The sequence below is a fragment of the Bubalus kerabau genome, chromosome 15, assembly GCF_029407905.1.
Source record: "Bubalus kerabau isolate K-KA32 ecotype Philippines breed swamp buffalo chromosome 15, PCC_UOA_SB_1v2, whole genome shotgun sequence".
NCBI lineage: Eukaryota > Metazoa > Chordata > Mammalia > Artiodactyla > Bovidae > Bubalus > Bubalus kerabau.
The window spans coordinates 21,717,884-21,744,966 of NC_073638.1; the positions used below are offsets into that span (position 1 = coordinate 21,717,884).

The 27,083-nt window shown below is 38.9% G+C and overlaps 1 protein-coding gene across 1 annotated transcript in view; it reads left to right on the top strand.

Annotated features, from left to right (window-relative positions):
* Window positions 1-560: 560 nt before the first annotated feature.
* The window catches only part of HOATZ (HOATZ cilia and flagella associated protein), a 40,126-nt gene continuing 13,603 nt past the window's right edge, over window positions 561-27,083 (top strand). Inside the window, exons 1-3 of the mRNA XM_055547927.1 lie at window positions 561-1,213; window positions 1,685-1,723; window positions 2,223-2,293. Of these exons, the coding sequence (XP_055403902.1) occupies window positions 988-1,213; window positions 1,685-1,723; window positions 2,223-2,293 (336 nt within the window). The 5' untranslated portion in view covers window positions 561-987. The remainder of the gene's footprint in view (window positions 1,214-1,684; window positions 1,724-2,222; window positions 2,294-27,083) is intronic.

Genomic DNA, 27,083 nt, shown 5'->3' on the forward strand with positions numbered 1-27,083 from the left:
TTTTTCCTTAGCTGTCATTGTATAGATTTGTAATTATCTACTTTTGAACTGTATTTTTGTGAGAGACTGTATTAATATCTTGAAAGAATAAAGTGTCATAAGGAAACGAAATTGTGGTTATTACCAATACGTTCATGTCCTTTCCTTAATTGGTTTTATGATTTCCATCTCAATTCCTCCCACAGTAATTACAACTTTCCTATCGCTGAGTTAAATTGTTCCTAGATTAACCAGATCGCCGGGGAAAGCTACACACATAACATTTGTAAACATTTTTGTAGAAACATATTAACAAATGTTTATAGTGTATTTTTCATCACACTTATCCGATATATTTAAGTAATCATTTACAACTCTTGCCGTAAAAGCAGCTTTAGTGGGACTGACAATCTAAATCAAGCTTCTTTCCGTAAGATTGGCCTTACAGATTCAGTGGGAAATGTGTAAAAGAGTATACACATGGGTACCTATCAGCCCCCTTCCGACCTCTAGCTACCATAGGCTATGATGTTAGCTGTCCTGTTGAATTCATCAACCAATGCAGGCCCAGAACCTCCCCATAGAGGGTGCTGGGCTACAGCAATCTGGTGTGGAAAAGGGTTTGGGGCGGTGGAACTAAGGAACTGAAAGCTTTATTTGGGGTAAAGGAAGCTGGTGTGGCGGGGATACGAGGAAGGAGGGTGGGGGGAAGGAGGCTGAGGATGAAAAAGCTGAAGTGCTCCCCCACTGACTCCAACAGCACAAGACGCCCCAAAGTGGACGCTTTGACTCGTATTTGCACCCCAAGACTTGGACAGGTCCCGAAGCCTGTGATCACTGCAGAAATGGGATTCAGGTGACCCACAAGCGCGCGCCAGACCCCAACATCTACCGAGCAAACCAAGGGCTTCCGGCCGTGGCGCTTGCCAACTTGGCGGGTTTCCGCGGTGAGGGCGGGGCGGGGCTGAGAGACAGGCAAAGGAGCTTGGAGAAGCGTCCTGAGTTGCCATGGAAACGAGGCCCAGCAGCAGGCTTAGCAGCCCAGAGGAGTCCTGTGAAGCTTTTCCCCAAGGATTGCTAGTGTTCACCGGCTCTTCGGATCGCGATGCCAACTTGGCCAAGCAGTTCTGGATCGGGGCGTCAATGTACCCCCCCAACGAATCTCAGCTGGTGCTGTCCAGAGGTAGCAGCCAGCGTCTGCCGGTGGCGCGGCCTTCCAGGAGCAGTGCACCGGGTGAGTAGCTCCTGTGTAACCCATAGGGAAGATACTAGAGCCCCGCCCAGGAGAAACTGCTGAACCTAGTTCTAAAGAACCTTTCATTCAAATATCTAAACCTCTATACAAATAATTTTAAAATCGTCTCTGCAATTTTTCCACTCCAAAATGATCGGTGGTGTCTTTGTTATATCTAAAAGCACATCTGAAAATATCACCTGGGTTATGACATCTATTTGTCTAAACAGTGTAGAATAGTCTAGGCAAATGTTGGCTGAAAGGATATGAAAGACAGTCGTTTACGTAATTGAGTTCAAACATGAAAGCCCTAGAGAAGGTTGAAGGCAGAGTCAATATTAGGAAACAAGTTCCCTGACATGTAAGGCTTAAGATGGGGAAACTGCAATTTTTATAGGTGTAGAAAACTTAAATACCTTTAATGCTATGGGTTTTCCAGTTATCTCTTTACTTCCCTTTTGTATTTTTTAGAGAAAACTTACTTCCAGCCTTTTTTCCTTGAGGAAAGCAGTAAGTACAAAGTTTTATGCCTTTCAACATCCTGATTCCTAGATTCTTTAAAAAAATCTAAGAATTTTTTTAAAAAAAATTTTAATATAGATAATAAGTATAAGGATACAACTTCATACTTTGGCATAACTTCCTGAAAGCATACCAGGACCCTGCCTCAGGGACCAATTCATTTATCCAGAGGAAAATGCCTAAATTCCTGTAACACTTTGAATAGGAATTATAATATCTGATACTACAAGTTTGTTCTGTTTAGAGACCTTTTCTTATCTCTGGACTCAGGCTACTCCTCTTCTAAAGAGATTAAAGGTTCCTTGCGGTCAGAGCTAATTAATTCAGTCTCCAGTTATTTATGAATCTGGTTCATAAAGTTTCAAGACAGTACATATTTATGTTACCTTCCTACTCTATGTATTACCTTTTAACCTTTAATTTTTATCAACATTATTGTAAAATCATGATAAAATTATTTCAGATTGAATTTGACTGTTTTCTTTAGAGAGTAGAGATGTCACTGCTGAAACCCTAAAGATTCAGGAATCCGAGGAGAAAAAAAAGTATCTCCAAAAGGTAGGCCAATATTTCAGAAAATTATTTGATTTTCATTAAAATTTCATTATTATTTTCTGTGTGTGTTTTAGTTGCTCAGTCATGTCTGACTCTTTTTGACCCCATGGACTATAGCCTGCCAGGCTCCTCTATACATGGAGTTCTCCAGGCAAGAGTACTGGAGTGTGTTGCCATGCCCTTCTCCATTGTTTTCTAAATCATCCCAATATATTTTTTTAATATACATATATAGAAATTTTCTGCTTCTGGTATATCAGCTTGGGCATTGAAGAACCTTTATTAGAACTTTAATTGAAGATTAAGAAATTCTTTTAAACTTGGGACGTTCTCAGTCTCTGCAAAAGTCCAAGGATGTATAAGAACAATGCAATCAGAGGGAAGTGGGGAAAAATGGATTCACATACTTTACATCCAATAAGGTCCTAAATCATATACAAAGTTGTAAGAAGAGAAATAGTGTAAGAACAGGAAAAAGTGAAGAGAATTGACTGTCTTGCTGTGCTGTGCTGTGTCACTCAGTCGTGTCTGACTCTGATGAACCGACTGTCTTAAAAGGTCAAAATTAAATGATCAGAGGAATGAGTCTGTCATCTAGAACCATTTTGATTGAAGGCCACAATTCAACACATTGGTGTTGTCAAATCAACTGAACTTGTCTCTTCTTGGCAACCTCCCTTGTTGCTTTTCTTGTTGTAGGCACAGACTTTAACTCAATAATTAGTACAGTGATTTATAGAAACATTTTGTTTGGTTAATGGGGAGATTCCATTCCTGTAACTGTTCCTGTACTATAAAATATAAAAGCAAAGATAGAGCATTTGTCTGACCTAATGTCTTTAATCACCAGATCTATTGGCAAACTCCAAAAGACTTATTGGGAATTCTACATAAATTACAGAACAATCATTTGAGTTTGCTGATCACATTAGTTCCCTTTGTGGACTCTTGGTGATTCCTCCAAACAAATTAAGTGATTAGAAATAGTCAGCATTTTCTTCTCTCCTGGGGATACTATATACATATATTTATACCAGGACTTAATGAGGGGGAAGAGAACTTAATTTTCAGTGAGGCGAAAATCATTAAAATTCTACCTCTTCAGCATATTTTAATTTCATTTTTGGAAGAGATTAGAAGTAAAAGATTAAAGGCAAACTATTTCCAATTTTTATCATTTTTTTGTCAAACAATTTAAGACAATTTGAGGAGTTACACGTGAATTTTCTGTTAACGGACTATTAGTAGTCTTAGAACTGATTTCCTTGCCTCAGGTTCTTCTATTATTTATTAATTAATACCCAGATATCTACTGAGAACCTGTCACGTGCCAAGTACTATCGTAGATGCCGGGAATATAAAGATGTATTCCCTGACTTCCAGGAGTTTATAATCTGGTGTGGGAGAATACCAATTAAATAATGCATTATTATGATAGATTATGCACATAATACATTATTATGATAGAGATACACACGTAGAACTATGGGAACACATTGAAGGACATCAAAGTCAAGCTTAAGGATTCAAGAACTCTTCCCAAAGGAACTGCGTTTCAAAGAATGTATAGAGTTGATCAATCAAGTAATATCCTCCATGCTAAACTAGTTATCTTCCTAAAACCCAAGTCCTGTTATGCTGCTTTCTTACTGTATTCGTCTGCCAGGGTTGCCATAACAAAATACCACAGAACAGGTGGCTTAAATAACAGAATTTTATTTTCTTGCAGTTGTGGAGGCTGGAAGCCTGAGATCAGGATGCCTCCAGAGTTGGTTTCTGATGAGGCCTCATTCCCAGGCTTCTGCAATAGATGGTCACTTTCTCAGTGCATTCTCACATGGTAGCAGGAGCTCTGGTGTCGCTTCATCCTCTTATAAGGACATCAGTCCTGTTATATTAGAACCCCACCATTATGACCTCATTTAACTTGAACCACCTACCTAAAAGATCTGTTTCCAAATAGAGTTACACTGAGAGTTAGGGCTTCAACATAGAAATTGCAGGAGTGGGGATGGGAATGATATATTTCAGTCTATATATCTGGTTTCATTTTTCTCCCTGGCTTTTCTGCAGCATGGAGACCAAACTCTCCAGCGTGGTATTCAAGTTCTTTCCCAGTCTGACCATGACCTGACTGTCTTCTACCACTCTCCTTCCTTCCCCTATTCAGCACCCCCTACCCCAAAAGCAGCGTCCTCTGTCCAGCTGGTGCTCAGCCACTAGGCTAGGGCACCCTGTGTACCCTTTGCCATATGTGCTGCGATGGTAAATGGGTAAATATTAATGTATTTTTGCTAAACCTAAACACACACATTATCCTGTGATATCTGCCAAATTGTACATTAAGTCAAATGGGTTCTGCAAGGCGGTATAAACAAGACTCTATCTGTTGAGAGTAGAAGAGGCCTAACCAAGCAGCAAACGAGCAGGACAGAAAGAGAATATTAATGAAACTTCCTTGTGAGGATATAGGAGAGCTGAGTCAGTATGGTGCAATACAATTAAGAGAATCATGTAATAATTGAATGCTCTTATAGATATCCTCTTTACCATCTGAGCCACTGGGGAGGCCAGTGGATGTGAACTTGGACAAACTCCAGGAGATGGTGAGGGACAGGGAGGCCTGGCATGCTGCACTGCAGCATGGGGTCGTGAGGAGTTGGACATGACTTGGCAACTGAACAACAGCAATAGATGTCCTCAGATACCATTGTGATTTAGTACTCATAACACCCAATTCAGTGAGTGCATACCATGTCGTATGTTTACTAAGCTAAGCAGTGTATATGCATCAACTCATACTCTCCTTAAAATAACCTGATGATGATTATTCCCACTTAATCAAACAACGCCTAAATGATCTTCCAAAGTTCCCACAACTGGAAAGTGGCTGAGTCTAAACTGAAAGCCTGTATCCTAATTGCAAAGCCCGTGAGTCTCATTTTGTTGTACTGATTGATGGCCATGGTATTGTTCAAGTATGCTGCTGAAGATTCTAAAATTCAAGACTGTGGTATGAATACAAGTGTGAGAAACTGTTTCCAGCCCTGTGGAACGGTACACTGTCTCTTCAACCTGCAGTGCACTTTTGTGTGTCTTCCTAAAATGCCATCCCGCATTTACCTTCAAGTTTCAACTCAAATACAGCTTCTCTCTGAAGCCTTCCCAGAGGTGACTTGGACACTACAGAATGAATAGCTCCCTTCTCTGTGCTCCCAGAGCAAGTCATGATCTGTGTTATAGCTGCATGGATATTTCTGTCTCTCCTGCTGGATTCCAGGCACCATAGTGTAGTGGACTTCGGAGACAAGCTGGGTTTGGAAGTCTGACCCTGCCACTTACTATCTCAATGACCATTAGAAGCCTACTTAACCCCTGTAAGGCTCAGCTTCCTCAGACAGAGAAGCAGCAGTGATAAAAATATCCCCCTCATCCAGCTGGTATAAGACATGTAAAACACCTGGCCATCGTTTGCTCTCAACAAATGCCAGTTCTCTTTTCCTCCAAGAGGGCAGAGGTCATTTCCTATGTGCTTGACCCTGGTGCTCATCTACCTATTGAAACTCAATAAATATTTGTTGATAGAATAATTGCATAATTGAGTTAATGAATGAATGGATATATGCTCTATACAGTGATAATGTCATTTTGGTTAGCCTTTTGCACGTGTATACACCTGACAAATTTTTCTAGGCTGACAGTTTTTGTAAGAATATTCTCCAAAGTTAGTCTATTTGCAAGTCTACTTTAGGATCAATTTAGTACATGCCCTCGCTTCTCAGTTTTGCTTTATACAGTGCATTGTATACCTCATGGGTCTGTATATGATGGGAGGAAATATACAGTGCATTGTATACCCTCATGGGTCTGTATATGATGGGAGGAAATGTGACTCCTTGTAATTACTAAAACTTAGACTCTATTTTTGGACGACTGTGTTTTTTTAAGATTGTAGTACTCTATATTGCCGCCACCACCATTCTAGAATTTTCAGCTTGATGGCAGAAAATAAATGGGTTCTATTTAACACTAGTTAAATAGAACATTTATAATGATCTATTTAATTTGCAGATCTTCTACGTATTTTGAACATATACATTTGTAAGTAAATTCCTGGTATAATTTTCATTCTAAAATGGTAAAAAATATTCCCCATCAAGTCACTTAAAGTTTTTTTTTTCTTTCACAGTCTCCTTAAAATTAATGAAAATCTAAAAATTTATCTCTCTCTCTCCTAAAAATACCTTTATAGCTTTTCTCCCCAACTGATATTGATTGATTTTTTCAGTTGTTGAACTTTTTAAAAATTTTAATGTTATCCTCCATCTTGGAATATCTTCCAGATATACATTATAAATACTTTGGTTAGTAGGAAAAAATGCTATTAATCACAAGTACTATTTCTGTGAGGGATAGCCATGGCAGAAAATCAAGAACAATTTGAGTCCATCAAGATTAAATGGCTTACTCTGTCCATAAAGGAAACCTTATAGCTCTGTCCTGGCCCATTATTCTTCCTCTGAGAGTTCTAAAGTAGTCTGAAAACATTATAGTAAATGAATAGTCAGCTAATTCTTTGAAATCATAAAACTAATTTGCTTTTTAGTTTTGCCACCTTTAAGAAAGCTCTTTACCTGATTATCTCTTTATGAAAATGATTATAAATAATTCATTTTCTGGGAGGGGAAGTAAAGATCAGAGCAGTACTTTAAGGCATGTATATAGACAACATATTCATAAACATCCATCTGGAATTGGAGTTTAATGTGAGTAAATATAAACTAAAGGTTTTTAGAAGGAAAAGATCCCATCTGCGAATCAGCAATAAAGATATGGTCTTTATCAGGCTTCCCTGGTGGCTCAGGCAGTAAAGAGTGTGCCTCCAATGCAGGAGACCTGGGTTCAATCCCTGGGTCAGGAAGATCCCCTGAAGAAAGAAATGGCAACCCTCTCCAGTATTCTCACCTGGAGAACTCCATGGACAAAGGAGCCTGGTGGGCTACAGTCCATAGGGTTGCAGAGTCAGACGTGACTGAGCAACTAACATTTTATCAGGAATGGGGTTTAAATCTGTTCAGTCTCACAACCTATACAACCAATGCTAAATATGGGGGTAAGTCTTCCTCAAAAGTCGATTTGCAGGCTTCTCTGGTGGCTCAGTGGTAAAGAATCTGCCTGCCAAGGCAGGAGACACAGGTTCAGTTCCTGATCCAGGAAAATCCCACACGTCACGGAGCAACTAAGCCTCTGCACCACAACTATTGAGTCTGTGCACTAGAGCCTGGGAGCCCCAAGTACAGAAGCCTGCGTACCCTAGAGCCTGTACAGCCACAGGAAAAGCCACTGCAGTGGAAAGCCTGCCCAGCAGCAGAGACCCAGCACAGCCAAAAATAAATAAATAAATTTTAATGTTTTTTAAGAAAAAAGAAATTCTTATTTCTTAAACAAAAAAAGTCAGCTTGCTATATGACACTTCAGTGAACCAGAAGCAAATCATTCTATGATGAGATCATGCTTAGAAGAAGAATCTAAGAAATTTCACAAAGATGCGTTTTTAGATACCAAATCACAAAAGTGGAAACATTTAACATTATCTTCCATTATCTTATACTTTGAAGGGATGCTCAGAATCATTGTTAATCAGTTTTGTAGAGCCAAACCAAAGATGTAAGGAATTTCCTCAATGTCATTGACCAGGATGTCCAGTTAAAAGAAAATCCTTTTTGGTATCAAATTGCCAGGAATGACTACCCAGACAAATCAAAATTTTCTCAGTCTCAGTGTTACCTGGCTTTGTTTTAATTTTACTTTCCTGCCCTTCAATTCAGTTCAGTTCAGTCACTCCATCATGTCTGACTCTGCAACCCCATGAATCGCAGCACACCAGGCCTCCCTGTCCATCACCAACTCCTGGAGTTCACGCAAACTCATGTGCATTGAGTTGGTGATGCCATCCAGCCATCTCATCCTCTGTCGTCCCCTTCTCCTCCTGCCCCTAATACCTCCCAGCATCAGAGTCTTTTCCAATGAGTCAACTCTTCGCATGAGGTAGCCAAAGTATTGGAGTTTCAGCCTCAGCATCAGTTCTTCCAATGAACACCTGGGACTGGTCTCCTACAAGAAGGACTGGTTGGATCTCCTTGCAGTCCAAAGGACTCGCAAGAGTCTTCTCCAACACCACAGTTCAAAAGCATCAATTCTTTGGTGCTCAGCTTTCTTCACAGTCCAACTCTCACATCCATACATGACCACTGGAAAAACCATAGCCTTGACTAGACGGACCTTTGTGCCCTTATGTAGTAATAAAATTCCTTTTCCTCCATTAGGAAGTGGTGGGTTTCTCCTTCACCAACAAGATACTTATTTAAATTCTTGTTGTTGCAAATTTGTCAAAGAATTCAAGTGGAAGAATAATAAAAACAGACTGTGTATTCACCATAGCAAGCAAATATTTTGGTAGCAAATGATAATTAAAAGATTGCATAAATATGAATTACTCTTTTATATCCTCTGTTGTACCACTTTGTCTTCAAACATTATTCAATCTTGGGAAACATTTAAGGTTGACAGATAAGGTTTCCCTGTTAATCTTCTTTAGTAACATCTACAGTCCACCAAAGGCTTCCCAGGTGGTGCTAGTGGCAAAGAACCTGCCTGCCTGCCAATGCAGGAGACAGACATGGGTTTGATCCCTGAGTTGAGAAGATCCCCTGGAGGAGGACATGGCAGTCCACTCCAGTATTCTTGCCTGGAGAATCCCATGGACAGAGGAGTCTGGTGGGCTATAGTCCACAGGGTCACAAAGAATCAGACACAACTAAAGGGACTTACACTACACACACACACACACACACACTCCACCAAAAGATGCCTGGGGTGAGAAATGATATTTGAGATCAAATAGTTGAATTCATTACCTCAGACAGACCTATCCCCAGAGTTGGATAGGGTCATGCCCCAAATGCATCTCATCTTTTTTTCCAAAGATCTGTATATCTTGTCTTCTGTATATATTCACTTTAAGAACAAAATAAAAGCATTTTAAGCCCTATAGTACAATTAGGCAAGGACCCATACTATTGCCTGGTAAAACATGATTAAATGAAACTATTGAACACAGAACAAAGCAAAGAAGATCATGTATTTTTTAAAATTTAGTCAGAACTATTTGATTCCAGCTACATGAAGCCTTATTGTTCAAATTAGTAAACACCTTATAAGCAGTGAAAGTGAAGTCACTCAGTCGTGTCCGACTCTTTGCAACCCTGTGGACTGTAGCCTACCATGCTGTTCTGTCCATTGCATTTTTCAGGCAAGAGTACTGGAGTGGGTTGCCATTTCCTTCTCCAGAGGATCTTCCCGACCCAGGGATAGAACCTGGGTCTCCCGCATTGTAGGCCGACGCTTTACCATCTGAGCCACCAGTAGGGTTAATCAAATAGAATTTTTTGAAGAACTGGGTAATTCTGTGGATCAGGTCACTCAGAAAATAATCACAACATACCTGAAATCAAAACCATAGTCTATCTTTTCCCTTTGCCTCTGCTAAAGGCAAGATAAAAAGAGCTGTAGGTAAAATATGTTGGAGCCAGATAAGAAAGTTTAAATTTTTCTGTATCTATATTTACTTCCTCATTTTATCATTTTCTGTGCTAAGGTGTTTTAGTCCCAGGAGGTGTGGTCACGCATACTCTCAGAGCCTGATACAGCCGTTTGCCTATTTGGCTTCTGAGATTTTGCAGCTCCCCAAGCCACTGTGTTGGTGATGTAGTCAATCCTTCTTATTCACGATCCCATATTTGCAAATTCACTTACTATGCAACAGTTTATTTGTAACCCCAAAATCAATACTAGTAGCATCTTCATGGCCATTGGAGGTAATTCACAGAGCAGTGAAAATTTTGAGTTGCCCAACACACGTTCCTAGCTGAGGCTAAACAAGACAATGTTCTGCCTTCTTGTTTCATCTCATACTGTAAACAGGTGTCCTTTTGCAGTTTATTAAGTGCCATGTTTTTCACTTTTTTCAATGATTTCACTGATTTAAATAGCCTCCAAATGCTGAAGGACTGCGTAGTGTTCCTAAGTGCAAGAAGGTTGTGACATGCCTTACAGAAAAAATACATGCTTTAGATAAGCTTGAATCAGATATGAGTTACAAGTGCTATTAGCTATGAGTTCAATGTTGGTGAATCAACAAGCTATTTTAAATAAGGTGTCTGTAAAGAGAAACACATAAAACAAAGTTGTATATTGATGAAATGTGGTGAAACATTTCACATTGCTGAAATGTTGAGATCAAAGGTGGGCAGGAACCTAGAAGACATGGTCACCTCTGTGCTGAGTCAACAGTTTCTTCTGCTTGGAAATTCCTTTCTCCGATTTCTCCCTTTAGCCAATGCCTACTTGTATTTAAAAACACTTCAAAAATAATCACAAGCAAGTCTTTCCTTACACTTGCTATTCCCCAAGTTGATACAAATGCCCTTTCCTTTGTGCTTCCCTCAACCCTGTACATTCCCTGGTCATAGTTCCTGACACATAGTAGTATGGTGGAGTTGAGCTGTTTCTCCTGCGGGCTCTAAATTCCTTAAGGAAAAAGATCATGACTTCCTTGACTTTATAACCACAGGAATTGACAAATATAAGAACATCTCCTAACCTACCAAATAAATGCTTATGAGTGAACAAATAGATTATTTAACTTGTCTGAACCAGACACCTGCATGATAGCCCAGTTCCTTGAGCTAGATAGCTTATGAGGTATTCATTTCATCAGAGGATGGCCCAAAATAGAATTGACCAAGACTCAGAGCCTCACAGGCTCAGAAATACTGAATAAACATGTAGGCAGTTGCAAAAAAGGATGTCCAAGCAACAGACAAGAGTGGAAATACAGTCTGTAAGCCACAGAATAAAGTCACAGTCAATGAGCATTATCTGCTCTCTGAAGAAACTGACACCAGGAAAAGGCAGTAGATAAAAATTTAAGGTCCTGGTGCCAACAGCATGTAAGAGAAACCTTGATATGGGAATTAGAATGCAGCATCAAGACTAGAAAATAAGTCAAGGCCACTGTCCCCAACTGTCTGAGGGCAAAGACACAAGACAAAAACTTGAACACATGGGACATGACAATATATACTAGAACTTTGATACAGAGATAGACTTGGCTATAAAAATAGAAAGCAAATTCCTAGAAGCATGTATCTTTCACCCAAACTCCGATCACATTCCTAAACGTTTGTGTCGTTCCCCACTGCCATACCCAGATAGCTACTTCAGAACCATCGCTGCATGAGACAAACAAACTCACCTAACTATAGTAATTCTTTCTTACAAAACCAAAAAAATATTGTTCAAAAGTCAGTTTACCAACAATTGATTTTATTGTTGAGATAAAAATCTGTTAAATAGCTTTTTAAGAAAGGCAATGGCATATTTTCATTGTAGCACTAATTCAGTAATTTATTTGAAAAAACTTACAATTTATCTAAACTTTGAAACTTGTATTATAAAGGATAAATTTTTAGAACAATGAATAAGTAAAAACATAAAGAAAAAAGAGAATGTATAAAATACATTTAAAAGGTGATAAGAAACAGTAGGGAATTCCCTGGCAGTCCCGATAGTTAGGACTTTACATTTTCATTGCTGTGGCCCAGTTGAAGAACTGAGATGCTGCAAGCCACATGGTACCGCCAAAAGAAAAAAAAAAAAAAAACACTGTTGGCTATAAGTGTTCCAAACAGATATGATGTAGTTGTTGGTGTAGCTATAGACGTTAGTCTTTATGTGTGAAGTTGAATTGGACATTATATGCATCTCGATTCATACATTAATACAGGTGAGGGCCATACAGTGAAATGTGGGGTCATGGGGCCAAGCTGAAATTTACAGAATGTTTGCCAAAAGCAGCTGAAAACTTTGTACCCTTATAAAAAGATGTCGGCAAGGTAAGGGTCAAAACTTAAGAGGCGGTGTACAGCTCAGGCATGAAAGGTCAGACAAAGCCATCAACAGGAGGATGAGTTTCAGAGTCAAAAGGTAGGAGAATCCAACTTGGAAAAGGTAGGAGAATGCAATTTGGAAAAAATTGTGCAAGATTCATTTGACAAATATTTGTTGAGAATCTCTGTTAGTCTGGCCTTGTGCTAGACACAGGAGTACAATGATGAACAACAACAAAAAAACAAGCATTAAAGTTACAAACTCTGCCCTTATCTGAAACTTACAATCTAATCAACGAGAGAAATACTTATGAAAGAATTACATGTGATGTTAGGAGAACATCTAATCAGGCAGTACTGATCCAATCAATGGAGTCAGGGAGAATTTCTGCAAAGATTCAGCTGAGATTTGAAGGAAGAATGGGCTTTAATTAGGCCAGAGATGGGGTGGAGGGAACATTAAGGGAACATTCTGGACAGCAGAAACAACTTAGTGCCTGTCTGAAGCTAATGGCCAGTGTGGTGATGGAAAACTTAGGCCACAGTACTTAAACAACAAGAAGCCATTGTAGGGTTTTAATTTGGGGGAGGATAATGACAGATTTATTTGAAAAAATTTAGGAGAAGAGGTTGAAAGTGGCCAGAAGTAAGGAAACCAGAGTGAAGGCCAGTGCAATCATTCAGTTGGGAGGTTATGATAGCTTGGATTAGGAAAAAGTAGATTGATTTAAGAGATATACTTAGGAAGAAAAATAATTAGGACTTGAATTGTATATTGAATATGGACAGTGAGGCATAGCAAGGTATAAAAGATAGTATCATGGTATCCTGGCTTGCAGAACATGATAGATGGTGCCATTCAATGAAACAAGGAACATTAAATAAAGATCAGGTTGTTGGGGTTTTGCAGGGAGGGGGAAAGGGTTGTGGTTTAGTCGTTAAGTCATGTCTGACTCTTTGTAACCCCATGGACTGCAGCACACCAGGCTTCCCTGTCCTTCACTATCCCCAGGAGTTTGCTCAAATTCTTGTTCTTTGAGTCAGTGATGCTATGTAACCATCTCATCCTCTGCCACCCTCTTCTTTTGCTTTCAATCTTTTTCAGCAACAGGGTCTTTTCCAATGGCGGTTCACATCAGGTAGCCAAAGTATTGGAGCTTCAGCTTTAGCATCAATCCTTCCAATGAGTACTCAGGATTTATTTCCTGTAGGATTGACTGGTTTGATCTCCTTGCAGACCAAGGTATCTCAAGAGTCTTCTCCAGCATCACAGTTTGAAAGCATCAGTTCTTTGGCACTCAGCTTCTTTATGGTCCAAATCACGCATCTATACATGACTACTGGAGAAACCATTTCTTTGACTATACAGACCTTAGTCGGCAAAGTGATATCTCTGTCTTTTAATATGTTGTCTATATTTGTCATAGCTTTCCTTCCAGGGAGCAAATGACTTTTATTTTATTTTATTTTTTTGAACATCTTTCAGAATGTTTTTTTTTATTTTATTTTTAAACTTTACATAATTGTATTAGTTTTGCCAAATATCAAAATGAATCCGCCACAGGTATACATGTGTTCCCCATCCCGAACCCTCCTCCCTCCTCCCTCCCCATTCCATCCCTCTGGGTCGTCCCAGTGCACCAGCCCCAAGCATCCAGTATCGTGCATCGAACCTGGACTGGCAACTCGTGTCATACATGATATTTTACAAGTTTCAATGCCATTCTCCCAAATCTTCCCACCCTCTCCCTCTCTCACAGAGTCCATAAGACTGTTCTATACATCAGTGTCTCTTTTGCTGTCTCGTACACAGGGTTATTGTTACCATCTTTCTAAATTCCATATATATGCGTTAGTATACTGTATTGGTGTTTTTCTTTCTGGCTTACTTCACTCTGTATAATAGGCTCCAGTTTCATCCACCTCATTAGAACTGATTCAAATGTATTCTTTTTAATGGCTGAGTAATACTCCATTGTGTATATGTACCAAAGCTTTCTTATCCATTCATCTGCTGATGGACATCTATGTTGCTTCCATGTCCTGGCTATTATAAACAGTGCTGCGATGAACATTGAGGTACACGTGTCTCTTTCCCTTCTGGTTTCCTCAGTGTGTATGCCCAGCAGTGGGATTGCTGGGTCATAAGGCAGTTCTATTTCCAGTTTTTTAAGGACTCTCCACACTGTTCTCTATAGTGGCTGTACTAGTTTGCATTCCCACCAACAGTGTAAGAGGGTTCCCTTTTCTCCGCACCCTCTCCAGCACTTATTACTTGTAGACTTTTGGATCACAGCCATTCTGACTGGTGTGAAATGGTACCTCATAGTGGTTTTGATTTGCATTTCTCTGATAATGAGTGATGTTGAGCATCTTTTCATGTGTTTGTTAGCCATCTGTATGTCTTCTTTGGAGAAATGTCTATTTAGTTCTTTGGCCCATTTTTTGATTGGGTCATTTATTTTTCTGGAGTTGAGCTGTAGGAGTTGCTTGTATATTCTCGAGATTAGTTGTTTGTCAGTTGCTTCATTTGCTGTTATCTTCTCCCATTCTGAAGGCTGTCTTTTCACCTTGCTAATAGTTTCCTTTGATGTGCAGAAGCTTTTAAGGTTAATTAGGTCCCATTTGTTTATTTTTGCTTTTATTTCCAATATTCTGGGAGGTGGGTCATAGAGGATCCTGCTGTGATGTATGTCAGAGAGTGTTTTGCCTCTGTTCTCCTCTAGGAGTTTTATAGTTTCTGGTCTTACGTTTAGATCTTTAATCCATTTTGAGTTTATTTTTGTGTATGGTGTTAGAAAGTGTTCTAGTTTCATTCTTTTACAAGTGGTTGACCAGAGTTCCCAGCACCACTTGTTAAAGAGATTGTCTTTAATCCATTGTATATTCTTGCCTCCTTTGTCAAAGATAAGGTGTCCATATGTGCGTGGATTTATCTCTGGGCTTTCTATTTTGTTCCATTGATCTATATTTCTGTCTTTGTGCCAGTACCATACTGTCTTGACAACTGTGGCTTTGTAGTAGAGCCTGAAGTCAGGTAGGTTGATTCCTCCAGTTCCCTTCTTCTTTCTCAAGATCGCTTTGGCTATTCGAGGTTTTTTGTATTTCCATACAAATTGTGAAATTATTTGTTCTAGCTCTGTGAAGAATGCTGTTGGTAGCTTGATAGGGATTGCATTGAATCTATAGATTGCTTTGGGTAGTATACTCATTTTCACTATATTGATTCTTCCAATCCATGAACATGGTATATTTCTCCATCTGTTAGTGTCCTCTTTGATTTCTTTCACCAGTGTTTTATAGTTTTCTATATATAGGCCTTTAGTTTCTTTAGGTAGATATATTCCTAAGTATTTTATTCTTTCCGTTGCAATGGTGAATGGAATTGTTTCCTTAATTTCTCTTTCTGTTTTCTCATTATTAGTGTATAGGAATGCAAGGGATTACTGTGTGTTGATTTTATATCCTGCAACTTTACTATAGTCATTGATTAGTTCTAGTAATTTTCTGGTGGAGTCTTTAGGGTTTTCTATGTAGAGGATCATGTCATCTGCAAACAGTGAGAGCTTTGCTTCTTCTTTTCCAATTTGGATTCCTTTTATTTCTTTTTCTGCTCTGATTGCTGTGGCCAAAACTTCCAAAACTATGTTGAATAGTAATGGTGAAAGTGGGCACCCTTGTCTTGTTCCTGACTTTAGAGGAAATGCTTTCAATTTTTCACCATTGAGGATAATGTTTGCTGTGGGTTTGTCATATATAGCTTTTATTATGTTGAGGTATGTTCCTTCTATTCCTGCTTTCTGGAGAGTTTTTATCATAAATGGATGTTGAATTTTGTCAAAGGCTTTCTCTGCATCTATTGAGATAATCATATGGTTTTTATTTTTCAATTTGTTAATGTGGTGTATTACATTGATTTGCGGATATTGAAGAATCCTTGCATCCCTGGGATAAAGCCCACTTGGTCATGGTGTATGATCTTTTTAATGTGTTGTTGGATTCTGATTGCTAGAATTTTGTTAAGGATTTTTGCATCTATGTTCATCAGTGATATTGGCCTGTAGTTTTCTTTTTTTTGTGGGATCTTTGTCAGGTTTTGGTATTAGGGTGATGGTGGCCTCATAGAATGAGTTTGGAAGTTTACCATCCTCTGCAATTTTCTGGAAGAGTTTGAGCAGGATAGGTGTTAGCTCTTCTCTAAATTTTTGGTAGAATTCAGCTGTGAAGCCGTCTGGACCTGGGCTTTTGTTTGCTGGAAGATTTTTGATTACAGTTTCAATTTCCGTGCTTGTGATGGGTCTGTTAAGATTTTCTATTTCTTCCTGATCGAGTTTTGGAAAGTTGTACTTTTCTAAGAATTTGTCCATTTCTTCCACGTTGTCCATTTTATTGGCATATAGTTGTTTATAGTACTCTCTTATGATCCTTTGTATTTCTGTGTTGTCTGTTGTGATCTCTCCATTTTCATTTCTAATTTTATTGATTTGATTTTTCTCCCTTTGTTTCTTGATGAGTCTGGCTAATGGTTTGTCAATTTTATTTATCCTTTCAAAAAACCAGCTTTTGGTTTTGTTGATTTTTGCTATGATCTCTTTTGTTTCTTTTGCATTTATTTCTGCCCTAATTTTTAAGATTTCTTTCCTTCTACTAACCCTGGGGTTCTTCATTTCTTCCTTTTCTAGTTGCTTTAGGTGTAGGGTTAGGTTATTTATTTGACTTTTTTCTTGTTTCTTGAGGTGTGCCTGTATTGCTATGAACTTTCCCCTTAGGACTGCTTTTACCGTGTCCCACAGGTTTTGGGTTGTTGTGTTTTCATTTTCATTCGTTTCTATGCAAATTTTGATTTCTTTTTTGATTTCTTCTGTGATTTGTTGGTTATTCAGCAGCTTGTTGTTCAGCCTCCATATGTTGGAATTTTTAATAGTTTTTCTCTTGTAATTGAGATCTAATCTTACTGCATTGTGGTCAGAAAAGATGCTTGGAATGATTTCTATTTTTTTTGAATTTACCAAGGCTAGCTTTATGGCCCAGGATGTGATCTATCCTGGAGAAGGTTCCATGTGCGCTTGAGAAAAAGGTGAAATTCATTGTTTTGGGATGAAATGTCCTATAGATATCAATTAGGTCTAACTGGTCTATTGTATCGTTTAAAGTTTGTGTTTCCTTGTTAATTTTCTGTTTAGTTGATCTATCCATAGGTGTGAGTGGGGTATTAAAATCTCCCACTATTATTGTGTTATTGTTAATTTCTCCTTTCATACTTGTTAGCATTTGTCTTACATACTGCGGTGCTCCCATGTTGGGTGCATATATATTTATAATTGTTATATCTTCTTCTTGGATTGATCCTTTGATCATTATGTAGTGACCATCTTTGTCTCTTTTCACAGTCTTTGTTTTAAAGTCTATTTTATCTGATATGAGTATTGCTACTCCTGCTTTCTTTTGGTCCCTATTTGCATGGAAAATCTTTTTCCAGCCCTTCACTTTCAGTCTGTATGTGTCCCCTGTTTTGAGGTGGGTCTCTTGTAGACAACATATGTAGGGGTCTTGTTTTTGTATCCATTCAGCCAGTCTTTGTCTTTTGGTTGGGGCATTCAACCCATTTACGTTTAAGGTAATTACTGATAAGTATGATCCCGTTGCCATTTACTTTATTGTTTTGGGTTCGAATTTATACACCGTTTTTGTGTTTCCTGTCTAGAGAATATCCTTTAGTATTTGTTGGAGAGCTGGTTTGGTGGTGCAGAATTCTCTCAGCTTTTGCTTGTCTGAAAAGCTTTTGATTTCTCCTTCATACTTGAATGAGATCCTTGCTGGGTACAATAATCTGGGCTGTAGGTTATTTTCTTTCATCATTTTAAATATGTCTTGCCATTCCCTCCTGGCTTGAAGAGTTTCTATTGAAAGATCAGCTGTTATCCTTATGGGTATTCCCTTGTGTGTTATTTGTTGTTTTTCCCTTGCTGCTTTTAATATTTGTTCTTTGTGTTTGATCTTTGTTAATTTGATTACTATGTGTCTTGGGGTGTTTCGCCTTGGGTTTATCCTGTTTGGGACTCTCTGGGTTTCTTGGACTTGGGTGATTATTTCCTTCCCCATTTTAGGGAAGTTTTCAACTATTATCTCCTCAAGTATTTTCTCATGGTCTTTCTTTTTGTCTTCTTCTTCTGGGACCCCTATGATTCGAATGTTGTAGCGTTTAATATTGTCCTGGAGGTCTCTGAGATTGTCCTCATTTCTTTTAATTCGTTTTTCTTTTATCCTCTCTGATTCATTTATTTCTACCATTCTACCTTCTAATTCACTAATCCTATCTTCTGCCTCTGTTATTCTACTATTTGTTGCCTCCAGAGTGTTTTTAATTTCACTTATTGCATTATTCATTATATATTGACTCTTTTTTATTTCTTCTAAGTCCTTGTTAAACCTTTCTTGCATCTTCTCAATCCTTGCCTCCAGGCTATTTATCTGTGATTCCATTTTAATTTCAAGATTTTGGATCAATTTCACTATCATTATTCGGAATTCTTTATCAGGTAGATTCCCTATCTCTTCCTCTTTTATTTGGTTTGGTGGGCATTTATCCTGTTCCTTTATCTGCTGGCTATTCCTCTGTCTCTTCATCTTGTTTAAATTGCTGAGTTTGGGGTGTCCTTTCTGTATTCTGGCAGTTTGTGGAGTTCTCTTTATTGTGGTGTTTCCTCACTGTGTGTGGGTTTGTACAGGTGGCTTGTCAAGGTTTCCTGGTTAGGGAAGCTTGTGTCGATGTTCTGGTGGATGGAGCTGTATTTCTTCTCTCTGGAGTGTAATGAAATGTCCAGTAATGAGTTATGAGATGTCTATGGATTTGGGGTGACTTTGGGCAGCCTGTATCTTGAAGCTCAGGGCTGTGTTCCTTTGTTGCTGGAGAATTTGCTTGGTATGTCTTGCCCTGGAACTTGTTGGCCCTTGTGTGGTGCTTGGTTTCAGTGTCGGTATGGAGGCGTTTGATGAGCTCCTGTCAATTAATGTTCCTTGGAGTCAGGAGTTCCTTGGAGTCAGGGTTTGGACTTAAGCCTCCTATTTCCAGTTATCGGTCTTATTTTTACAGTAGTTTCAAAACTTCTCCTTCTATACAGCACCATTGATAAACCATCTACATTAAAGATGAAAAGTTTCTTTACTGTGAGGGTCACTCAGAGAGGTTCACAGCGTTACCTCCTTTCGAAGAGTTGGGTTGCTTTTCTGGGTGCCTGATGTCCTCTGCCGGCATTCAGAAGTTGTTTTGTGGAATTTACTCGACGTTTAAATGCCCTTTTGATGAATTTGTGGGGGAGAAAGTGTTCTCCCCGTCCTACTCCTCCGCCATCTTGGCTCCTCCCCAAATTCAGCAAATGACTTTTAATTTCATGTCTGTAGTCACTGTCCACAGTGATTTTGGAGCCCAAGATAATAAATTCTATCACTGTTTCCACTTTTCCCCTTCTATTTACCATGAAGTGATAGGACCAGATGCCATGATCTTAGTTTTCAAATGTTGAGTTTTAAGCCAGTGTTTTCACTTTCCTCTTTCACTCTCATCAAGAGGTTCTTTAGTTCCTATTCACTTTCTGCCATTACAGTGGTATCATCTGCATATCTGAGGTTGTTAATATTTCCCCCGGCAATCTGGATTCCAGCTTGTGATTCATCCAGCCCAGCATTTCTCATGATGTACTCTGCATAGAAGTTAAATAAGCAGGGTAACAATATGCAGCCTTGATGTACTCCTTTCCTAATTTTTAACCAGTCCATTGTTCCATGCCTGATTCTGACTGTTACTTCTTGACCTGCATACACATTTCTCAAGAGACAGATAAGGTGGCTTGGTATTCCCATCACTTTAAGTAAAGTTAAAAAATAAAATAAAATTAAAAAAAAAAAAAGAATTTTCCACAGCTTGTGATCCACATACTCAAAGACTTTTGCATGGACAATGAAGCAGAAGTAGATGTTTTTCTGGAATTCTCTTGCTTTTTCTATGCATCAACTAATGTTGGGGATTTGATCTCTAGTTACTCTGCCACTTCTAAACTAGCTTATACATCTGAAAGTTCTTGGTTCACCTACTACCGAAACTTAGTTTGAAGGATTTTAAGCATAACCTTGCTAGCATGTGAAATGACAGCAATTGTATAGTAGTTGGAACCTTCTTTGGCATCGCCCTTCTTTGGGATTGGAATGAAAACTGACCTTTTCCAGTCCTGTGGCCACTGCTGAGTTTTCCAAATTTGGTAGCATATTGAGTGCAGCTCTCTAACAGCATCATCTTTTAGGATTTGAAACAGTTCAACTGGAATTTTGTCACTTCCACTAGGTTTGTTTGTAGTAATACTTCCTAAGGCCCACTTGACCTCATACTCCAGAATGTCTGGTTCTAGGTCCATGATTATACCATCATCATTATCCAGGTCATTAAGACCATTTTTGTATAGTTCTCTGTGTCCTTGCCACCTCTTCGTATCTCTTCTGTTTCTGTTAGGTGATTACTATTTCTGTCCCTTATTGTGCCCATCCTTACATGAAATGTTCCCTTAATATCTCCAGTTTTCTTGAAGACATCGTTAGTCTTTCCCACTCTATTGTTTTCTTCTATTTCTTTGCATTGTTTATTTAAGAAGGCTTTCTTATCTCTCCTTGCCATTCTCTGGAACCCTGTACTCAGTTGGGTATATCTTTCCTTTTCTCCTTTGCCTTTCACTTCTCTTTTTTTCTCAGCTATTGTAAAGCCTCCTCAGGAAACTACTTTGCCTTCTTGCATTTCTCTTTCTTTGGGATGGTTTTGGTCACCACATCCTGTACAGTGTTATGAACTTCTGCCCATAGTTCTTCAGACACTCTGTCTACCAGATCTAATAATCCCTTGAATCTATTCATCACCTCCACTGTATAATCAAAAGGGATTTTATTTAGGTCATACCTGAGTGGCCTAGTGGTTTTCCCTATTTTCTTCTATTTAAGCCTGAATTTTGCAAGAAGGAGCTCATGATCTGAGCCACAGTCAGCTCCTGGTCTTGTTTTTGCTGACTGTACAGAGCTTCTCCATCTTCAGCTATAAAGAATATAATCAATCTGATTCAGTATTGACCATCTGGTGATGTCCATGTGTAGAGTTGTTGGAAGAGAGTGTTTGCTATAAGTGTGTTTTCTTGTCAAAACTCTGGTAGCCTTATGCTATGCTAAGTCACTTCAGTCATGTCCGACTCTGTGTGACCCCATAGATGGCAGCCCACCAGACTCCCCCGTCCCTGGGATTCTCCAGGAAAGAACACTGGAGTGGGTTGCCATTTCCTTCTCCAATGCATGAAAGTGAAAAGTGAAAGTCAAGTCGCTCAGTCGTGTCCAACTCTTAGCGACCCCATGCACTGCAGCCTACCAGGCTCCTCTGTCCATGGGATTTTCCAGGCAAGAGTACTGGAGTGGGGTGCCATTGCCTTGCCTTAGCTCTGCTTTATTTTGCACTCCAAAGACAAACTTGCCTGTTCCTCCAGGTATCTCTTGACTTCCTACTTTTGCATTCCAATCCCCAATGATGAAAAGGATGTCTCTTCTTGGTGTTAGTTCTAGAAGATCTTCTAGGTCTTCATAAAATCATTCAGCTTCTTCAGCATCAGTGATTGGGGTATAGACTTGGATTGCAGTGATGTTGAATGGCTTGCCTTGGAAAAGAACCAAAATCATTTTGTCATTTTTGAAATTACATCCAAGTACTGCATTTCAGACTCTTCTGTTGACTATGAGAGCCACTCTATTTCTTCTAAGGGATTCTTACCCACAGTAGTAGATATAATGGTCATCTGAATTAAATTCACCCATTCTCATTCGCATTTTAGTTCACTGGTTCCTAAAATGTTGATGTTCACACTTGCCATCTCCTCCTTGACCACATTCAGTTTGCCTTGCTTTGCAGAGCTAACATTCCAGGTTCCTATGCAATATTGTTCTTCACAGCATTGAGCTTTACTTTCACCACCAAACACATCCACAATTGAGTGTCATTTCCCGTTTGGACTATCCTCTTCATTCTTTCTGGAGCTGTTACTAATTGCCCTCTGTTCTTCTCTGGTAGCACATGGGACACCTTCTGACCTGGGGGCTCATCTTCTGGTGTCATATCTTTTTGCCTTTTCATACTGTTCATGGGGTTCTGAAGGCAAAAGTACTGGAGTAGTTTGCCATTCCCCCTTCCAGTGGACCACATTTTGTCAGAACTCTCCACCATGACCTGTCAGTCTTGGGTGGCCCTTCACGGCATGGCCCATAGCTTCACTGAGTTACGAAAGTCCATTCAGTTTAGACTCATGGAGTTTGAGGTGCCTTTGAGATAAGCAATGATAAGTCTATCTGAGTGTCAAATAGGCCTGTAAATATGTGAGCTACAGAAGTATGGGCCAGAGATGAGATAGAATCATCTAGATGGGGAATCCCCCACCTGCTCCTTGTTAGAACATAGTGGACAGGACAGACATACCTGAATGATGAGGTCAGTCCCATTCATCCATTCATCGTATCTGTATAACCAGCAACATGATAAAAACCTTGAGGATTCAGTAGTTATTTGTTTGCTAAGGACAAGTCTTGGTGATTATTGTAGACCCAGTCAGCAATAATATATAATTCAATCACATATAGAAGTATCTTTAAAATTGTTGTTGTTGTTGTTTAGTTGTTAATTCGTGCTCTACTCTTTGCAACCCCAATAACTGTAGCCCGCCAGGTTCCTCTGTTCATGGGATTTCCCAGGCAAGAATATTGGAATGGGTTGCCATTTATTTCCTTCTCCAGGGGATCTTCCCAACCCAATGATCGAACCAGAGCCTCCTGCATTGGCAGGCGGATTCTTTACTGATGAGCAACCAGGGCAGCCCATAGAAGAGAGGTTTCCCTGACCAGGAATCGAACCTGAGCTGCAGTGGTGAGAGCACTGAATCCTACCACTAGACCACCAAGGAACATCAGGTTGTCTTTAATATATCTATATTGAATTTTAAGGGCTTCCCTGATAGCTCAATTGGTAAAGAATCTGCCTGCAATGCAGGAGACCCCGGTTCAATTCCTGGATCGGGGATTTGCTGGAGGAGGGATAGGCTACCCACTCCAGTATTTTTGGGCTTCCCTTGTGGCTCAGCTGGTGAAGAATCCTCCTGCAATGCGAAGTTTGATCCCTAGGTTGGGAAGATCGCCTGGAGAAGGGAAAGGCTACCCACTCCAGTATTCTGGCCTAGAGAATTCCATGGACTGTATAGCCCATGGGGTCGCAAGGAGTCGGACACGACTGAGCCACTTTCACTTATTGAATTTAAAAATGTAATATTCATTTTATGATCATATTTTCCTCAACATTAAGATTCAAGTCTCACTTATTGCTTTTAAAAAAAATAAGTGCCTTTTAAAGCAATATTAAAGCAGTTTTTCACTTTGCTGTACACGTGAAACTAACATTATAAATCAACTATACTCCAATAAAAATCTTGTAAAATAGAAATAAAAAATAAAGTAAGCTGGGGAAATTTTTAAAAAATAAATAAATAAAGCAGTTTTAAAAATCATTTATGCTTATTTTTTGCTGCATTTGTTTTGTGTGACACTTAAAACAAGAGCTATGCTCTTCAGATAATTACTATTGGTTTTCCATTAAAATATATATAACAAAATTAAGAAAAAATATGTAACAGAACCAAGAAAATACACATTTTCCTTCTTTAAAACAGATAAATTCATATTTTACCAAAATCTACATTTAAGAAAAATTGTGTTGACTCCTTTTTATGTAATGACTGATATGTTTTTCTCATTTTAGTAAGCCATTATTTTTCAAATGAAAATTATATATGCCAGAGCTGGGAATTGAGCCAGGATCAGGCAATTTCCAGGAGGTATGAAAAGGTGCTTAGACATGCATTTTTTTTCTACAAGTCAGCATTCTTCCTCCCTCCAATTAATAATCGTCTAGCACCTTCCATCCACTCCCATAGATGCCTGCCTTTAGGTCTACCTTCTAAATATCAGATTAAAGCTGGAGAAAGCCTTTTCACTGATTATTCAGGCTATCTTTTAAAGTGCATGGTAGACCATTTGAGGTCCAACATTTCTGTATGTTATTATAGTAGATGTAAATTTACTGTATGAAATTTGGAGAATCTACATAGCAGGTTTCACTTAATAGACACAAGGGATGGTAGTAAATTAATAGTTGAAGCATTTTGTTATCAAAATCAAGAGGCACATACTGCCTTTTGAAATCAAGCCCAAGTGTGACACATAGTTTTACCTTAAACCAATAGTAATTTTAACCTTCCTTAATTGCATTTTGTAACAGAATAGAAATGGAACCTATTCAAGATTAAGACCATTTGACTAAGAACTAAGATTCCCTAGTGATCCCTTTGGGCATTTAACTTGAAATTCTTGGCATAAAAATAAAAATTAAATTCTAGAGCTGCAAGAAAAAAATTTGATAATGTTCTCTAATCTCTGTAAAACCACAGAAACTTGGTTCTGCTTAGATAGTATTCTAAAACTGGAATGTAATTCTCCTTGTATACTTAACTTATATCAAAAGTCCTATCATAAATATTTGCATGCGTGTTCAGTCACTCAGTCATGTCTCACTCTTTTTGACCCCATGGATATAGCCCAGCAGGCTCATGTCCATGGGATTATCCTAGCAAGAATACTGGAGTGGGTTGCCATTTTCTCCACCAGGGGATCTTACTGATTCTGGGATCAAACCTGAGTCTCCTGCTTGACAGGTGGATTCTTTACCACTGAGCCAGCTGGGAAGCCCTATCATAACTATTTAAAGTACATTAAATAAAATGTTAGAAAATTCATCAGTTTATAAGTACCCATACAGTTCAACTATTCTTTCCCTTGGATCACTTTTTGCAAAGTGTTACATGATCCTATAAAATAAGTAAATTAGCTTTTTATTGGAATATAATTGTTTTACAATGTTGTGTTAACTTCTGCTGTATAATGAAGTGAATCAGCCATATTCATACATAAATCCCCTCCTTCTTGAGCCTCCCTTCCACCCCTCCCATCCCATCTCTCTAGTTCATCAGAGAGCGCTGAGCTGAGCTCCCTGTGCTGTATAGCAGCTTCCCACTAGCTACCTATTTTACACATGACAGTGTCTATATGTCAATCCCAATCTCCCAGTTCAAGTCACTCTCTCCTTCCCCTCCTGTGTCCACATGTCCATTCTCTGTATCTGCATCTCTATTTCTCCCTTGAAAATAGATTCATCAGTACCATTTTTCTAAACTCCACATATATGCATTAACATGCAATATTTTTCTCTTTCTGACTTACTTTGCTCTGTATGACAGACTCTAGATCCATCCACATCTCTTCAAATGACCCTATTTCACTCCTTTTAGTGGCTGAGTAATATTCCATTGTATATTTGTACCACATCTTCTTTATTCATTCACCTGTCATTGGACATTTAGATTGTTTCTATGTCCTGGTTATTGTAAACAGTGCTGCAATGAACATTGGGGTACATGTGTCCTTTTGAGTTATGGTTTTCTCAGAGTATATGCCCAGTAGTGGGATTGCTGGGTCATATGGTAGTTCAATGTTTAGTTTTTTGAAAAATCCCACCATTGGTGGGATTGTATGTAGCAAACAGTATGGAGTAAGACACCTTTGATCAAGCAGACCTCACTCTGGATTAGCTCCCCTGCTGTGTGTTCTCATAGCCCACATTTTCCACTAGAATGTAAATTGTTCTGTTAGAGCAGACTGTATTTGTCTCCTTCACCATGGTTAATCCTAATTAATTCTACATTTTCATAATCAAGATTGATTAAAGAAACTCTTCTGTTACTGCATGTGTGTGTGTGTGTTTAAATGTACCACAGTCTCTAGTGTGTGTTCTAAGTATTAATAGTTCAGCAAAAGAAGCCTGGAGGCAAACAACTGAGAATGAGTTTGAATCCTTTGCTCTGACAGTTACTAGTTACCTAATTAATTAATTACCTAATTTGAACTGAGGTGTTGGAGAAGACTCTTGAAAGTCCCTTGGACTGCAAGGAGATCCAACCAGTCCATTCTGAAGGAGATCAGCCCTGGGATTTCTTTGGAAGGAATGATGTTAAAGCTGAAACTCCAGGACTTTGGCCACCTCATGCAAAGAGTTGACTCATTGGAAAAGACTCTGATGCTGGGAGGGATTGGGGGCAGGAGGAGAAGGGGACGACAGAGGATGAGATGGCTGGATGGCATCACCGACTCGATGGACGTGAGTCTGAGTGAACTCCAGGAGTTGGTGATGGACAGGGAGGCCTGGCGTGCTGCGATTCATGGGGTCGCAAAGAGTCAGACACGACTGAGCGACTGAACTGAACTGAACTGAATTAATTAGTTAAGTGACCCTGAGAAAAGTTGTTAATTTTATGTTGATTGAGTTCCTTCTCTCTGTTAAAAGATAGTAATACCATCTACTTCAAGATTTAGATGAATTACATAAAGCCTGACATCCAGTAGACGCCCAATGAAAGTTTGTTTTTATCTTTTCTGCTTCCCCTCTTTTTTAAACCCGTAATTGAAAAATAAAATTTTAGGAGGTACAAAATAAGCTTTAGCATTAAGTGAAATGGTTTGACCAAAGTGGTAAATCTCAGAAGATGAAGAGTAGATTATGAAAGGCATGGTCACCCAGGTATCCACATCCTAATTAAAAGACACAGTCAAGATTGACTTGCTCATACTGTTCAAGACAGCCTCATGTATTTCTCTTAATCCTGTCTTTATTTATAATCTGCAAAAGGACAAATTACCACCAAAGATATATTTTGAAATTTCAATATGGG